The 5,175-nt window shown below is 34.9% G+C and overlaps 1 protein-coding gene across 1 annotated transcript; it reads left to right on the top strand.

Annotated features, from left to right (window-relative positions):
• The first annotated feature begins 451 nt into the window (after nucleotides 1–451).
• LOC142521893 (uncharacterized) lies at nucleotides 452–1,399 on the top strand. Its single transcript, XM_075625068.1, has one exon. The coding sequence runs from the start codon at nucleotides 452–454 to the stop codon at nucleotides 1,397–1,399; it is 948 nt and encodes a 315-aa protein (XP_075481183.1).
• Nucleotides 1,400–5,175: the final 3,776 nt, after the last annotated feature.

The following is a 5,175-nucleotide window of genomic DNA, read 5'->3' on the forward strand; positions in this document are numbered from 1 at the left end:
CGTTGTTCGGATCTGGCCACTAATGATGATATTTGGAGGAGTGATTCTGAACCCGATATGTCATATAGCGAGTCTGTAGAACAAGAAGTGAATGATGATGATGAAGTGAATACATTTTCAAATCCTGATGAGGGGACATCATCTCAGCAATGACCTCGTGACACTTTACAGAGGCAGACCGTACCATTTCTGTCATACACTTTTGAAATGCCATCATTTTTAAATAAATTTTATGGGGAAGAGCCTCCTTATTCTGTCGATGTACCTTCTGGAATGCAAACAAGATATTATAATCCGGAAAGAGGTGAATTATGCGTTAATATTTTATTTAAAGATAAGAATGATCTTATTGCATCTGTGAAGGATTATTCAGTTAGAGTTGTCATACGTGAGTACCGTGTCGTGGATAGCACACGCAGTTTGTGGAAATTACGTTGCAAAAATCATTCTTATGGTCATTTGTCGATGGGGACTTCGAGCTTCTTTGAAGGACAAAACTGGTTATTTGAAAATAAAAAACTATGGTGGGCCTCACACATGTATATCTACCTCTGTTGGTATAGACCATAAGAATTTGAATAGTGATATGGTCGCACATACGCTATTGGGAGTTGTTCGTTGTGATCCTTCATACGAGATTAAGTATATCATCGAAAAAGTGAAAGATAAATATGGATATCAAAGCTCGTATACGAAGGCATGGCGAAGTTTGAAACGTGCTATGGAGATTGCTTATGGTACATGGGAGAGCTCCGTTCAATCACTTCCAAAATATATGTGTGCTTTGTCCAAATATAATCCGAGAACCGCTGTGGAGTGGAAGCATCTCATAGCAAACATTGAAATGAGTAAGACACTGAACTATGTTTTCTGGGCATTCAGGCAGTGTGTTTATGGCTTTCCGCATTGTCGAAAAATAATTAGTGTCGATGGTACGCACTTGTATACCAAATACAAGCAAAAAATGTTGATCGCTATCACTCTGGATGTGAACAATCAGGTTCTACCGCTAGCATTTGCTATTATGGATGAAGAAACATCAGATTCTTGGAAATGGTTCTTGGAGAACCTAGGAAGACATATTGTTCGTGGTGAAAATGGTGTGTGTCTTATTTCTGATAGGCATAAGGGAATCGTGCGATCAACCGAAGATCTACCATATTTTCAACCTCCTTATGGTGTGCATCATTTTTGTTTGAGAAATGTGTGTTCAAACAAATTCAAAGACGTGCATTTGAAAGATTTATGCTGGTCGGCAGGCACACAAAATCAAATCTGTAGGTTTGAATCAATAATGGAGGCAATCCAGCAAAAAAAAATTTGGCGCACCGATATTTGGCTGGAATTGCGAAAGAAAAATGAAGTTTGGCTCATGACGGTGGTTGGCGTCGTGGGGTGATGACAACCAATATGTCGGAGTATTTAAATAGTGTGGGGGTATGACAACCAATATGTCGGAGTGTTTAACGGTGGTTGGCAGATCCTGGAATTGATTGTCGTCTTCTAAATTGTCGCGTCACCCGATTAGGACGATGCATCTCCACGATATCAAAGCAAATAAGGGGACAAACACATCGCCAAATTTTGTTGTCGTATGAATCAATGATCGTCTTCACATCTATGTCATCTTTCGCTAAACTATCCAATAAACTGTGAAAAATATATATGTTAAAAATTAACATACATTTAATCATAAAAAACTTTAATATTCATTAAATCAGAATAAAATATTAAACATTCAGTAATACCTCATTATTATTCATACGATCTAGAGAATCCCTTATAATTCTCACAGAATGTGTGGGCGAATGTGTGTAACTAAATCCAATTTTCCACCTACAATTTAACAAATGCAATTACATATAAAAACATTAAAATAGATATGCGTGATATTACCACAATAATTTTTAAATATTACCGTGCACCATATGGAGAAACTGGTATAATAGTATCTGGATCAATGGGAGGTACAACTAATGTTAACCCATCTCGGTCGGGGTTAACACATTTAATCATGCTCCATGACCATATATGCTTATAATAATAAAAATAGTTCAACAAAATTAACAAAAAAATTATGTTAAAATAATCACATTACATTAGTTATACCTGCAAGATATATAAAGGTCCAGCCATTGTAGTCTTCTCTATATGTGACGCGTTACACAACTCACGGTATAGAAATGCTAAAACTGCACTACCCCAATTATAAGACTTTACGTTATCAATATGACGTAGTAGTTGCAAAAATATTAGTCTAGCAGACCATCCTTAATAGCTAGGGAACATTATTCATCCAATAATAATTAACGCTACACAACGGGTATATTTCACAACATCTACTTCTGAAGTATCATCATTAACAAGGTTAGACATGCAATGATCGTATAGTGCAGTCATAGACATATGACCACCTTTCAAATGTTTTGATGATGGCAAAAATCCCAAAAAATCCAAACAGATGTGTTGTCATTCCTCAACTTTATATGACACATCTATTCCAGTGACTGCTACACCATCAATTGTTAGACCCCAAATGATTGAAACATCTCGTAACGTGACCGTTGCTTCACCACATGTAAAATAAAATATGTGTGTCTAGCGTCGCCAACGTTCAACAAGAGCAGTAATCAAATGATTATCAAAAACTTGTGAGCCACATTCTAAAACTCCATAGAAACCCATATTATTTAAATACGCAAGTACACGATTGTGTATGTAGATGTGTATATGATACGAATCTGACCGGGTGTTACGTGCTAATGGTTGAAAGGAGATTTAAGATGCGTTGTTGCCTCGGACTTTCAAGCTTGATTGTGATTAAAGATGATGAATCAAGCATATTCAAGCAAGTTGTGGAGTTCAACAAAGAATATAACAAAGGACCTATAATGAGGGGACGTATCATTAAGTTTAAAGAAGCACTTCAAGGATTCATGTTGATTTACCAAGGAGGGATTACAAATTGGGTGTCTAAATTTAGTGCCACCGCGCGACCTGTCATGTAGAAATTGTTCACAACTTTCTTTATGACTTTTTACACTACTTTTTGCATGTTTTATTGGTTATATAATGATTGTAATAGACATGAACGAACCAATTCAAATTGATAAAAATTTTTTGAGGAGTTTCTCTCAATTCTCAAGGCTTTTAAAGCTTTGTTCAAAATCAAATCAAACTTATCAAAGATTGCATCTTTGTGGCGTTTGTCGATTGTTTTTTGTACGGATTGTCAAAACAAGTTCTTTGAAGGTTCGTTTGAAATTCGATTGTTATTATCGTTGATATTTGTTGCTAAGTTTTAATCACTTAGAGGTGAATATCACAAATCTTTGCTTGTTTCAAAAGATCGGGACAACACAATCGATCCTTGTTCGATATTGAATTGAGGGCGCGATTCTAATAATCGTGTTTGCTTCCATTCGTACGAGGATTCGTATCAGTATAACTTCAAAATCAAATTGTCTGACCTCTTCACTTTGACAATATCATCAACGGTTAAGGAAGAAACTTTTGATGACATATTTGTTGCTTGTAAATAGAGGACACTGGGATCTTCTGGACCTCGATTATTTGTCATTTTGAAATAAGTTTTCGATCTTCTAAACTTCGTTCTACGGCAAGTAACGATCTCAAAAGTTGTTCAATGACGAAGGGAGAATTGCGATATACAGAGATGCAGAAATGAAAATGAAAGGGTAAAGGAAGGAGGAAGAACGAGAGGATAATGAAAAGAGAAGAGAAGAGATAGGGATGGGCGGAGGATAAGGGTGGGAGGAATGGAGATGCGACACGTGGAGCTTCCGTGCTTCATAAGCATGAACGCTCCACATTGTAAGCATGGACACTGCTCCACGTTGTAAGCACGGACGCTCCAATGTGGAGCATGATCCGTGCTTGGTAAGCACATGCTTTTTGGATCATGCTCCACATTGGAGCATCCGTGCTTTGTAAGCACAGATTACAGTATTTCTGTAAAAAAAAAATTAATTTTGAAATAAATTTTTATTTTTAAATTAATTATTAAAAAACCCCAAATTGCAACGCCTTTTCCTCACGTGTTTGTTCATGTCCTCTAAGGCCCTTGGATTAAAATTGATTGTGATTATAAAACATAGCACGTCTCGTCGGGCGTTCCAAACCCACCTATCGTATTACAAAAAATCTAGCACGGGTATTTTGTATAAAGCTTATTAAAATCATAAAAAGACATTTTATCATCTCGCGAAACAAGTGCCTAAGAATCTATTTGGCTAAACTTATTATATCTTAAATTTCTCGTTAGCGTAAAATATATTATAAGCTCTAAAAGATTATTAAATATTTTTGTGTTTCATAAGATATGATATTTTACTTTAAAATTAATCTGTTGAAATAGTTGCGTAACCCAAATAAATAAATGAAAAATAAAATAAAAAAGAAGATTAAAAAATTAAGTCAGCGGGAGTGGAAGAAATAGTGATCGGGAATGGATTAAATCTGGAGAATAAGTAGAAAACATTGTTTACAACTATGAAATAATCATATAATGTTTCACATAATCGGAATGTAAAATATTAACTATGATGCAAAAGCATACAACTTGAAATAAATTGACAACGAAAATGAAACTTAAATATTGTCAATGTTCTTTCTTATTATCCCGAGTACTTGTTATGTTTCTCTTTCTCTTACTGTTCCTTCAATTATATAAAGCTATATGGGTCTCAGAATCCTACTAAGATTCTTATCAGGTTATTTTCCCAATTAGTACTCCAAATAATTTATTGAAACTGTAACACCCGAAAAACCAACCTACGTAAGCCACATGCATGTAAATTATTTAAATTGTTTAATTGTTTTATTTAATTGATTGTAAATTCTTACTTGATTAATATTATATGATTAAAGGTATGATTATGTAGAGGCCCGTATTTCGTATTTGAAAATTTGTGGAATAATTTAAATTTTTTCTCTTTAAATAAATAATATGCCTCATTTATAAATAAACTGATAAAAGATTTAATGTTTAAAGTAGCAGCGGAAGTAAATAATGTTTTCAAAACCACAACTTAAAATAATTCTTCAAAGTAAAAACTGAGTTTGAACAAAAATAGTAAACGATAAACATGAGGTCCTCGGGTTCCTACTACTGCCGACCCAAGCTAGCTCACTGGTCCCCGCCCTCGGTCCCGA

Source organism: Primulina tabacum, chromosome 13 (assembly GCF_025594145.1).
Source record: "Primulina tabacum isolate GXHZ01 chromosome 13, ASM2559414v2, whole genome shotgun sequence".
NCBI lineage: Eukaryota > Viridiplantae > Streptophyta > Magnoliopsida > Lamiales > Gesneriaceae > Primulina > Primulina tabacum.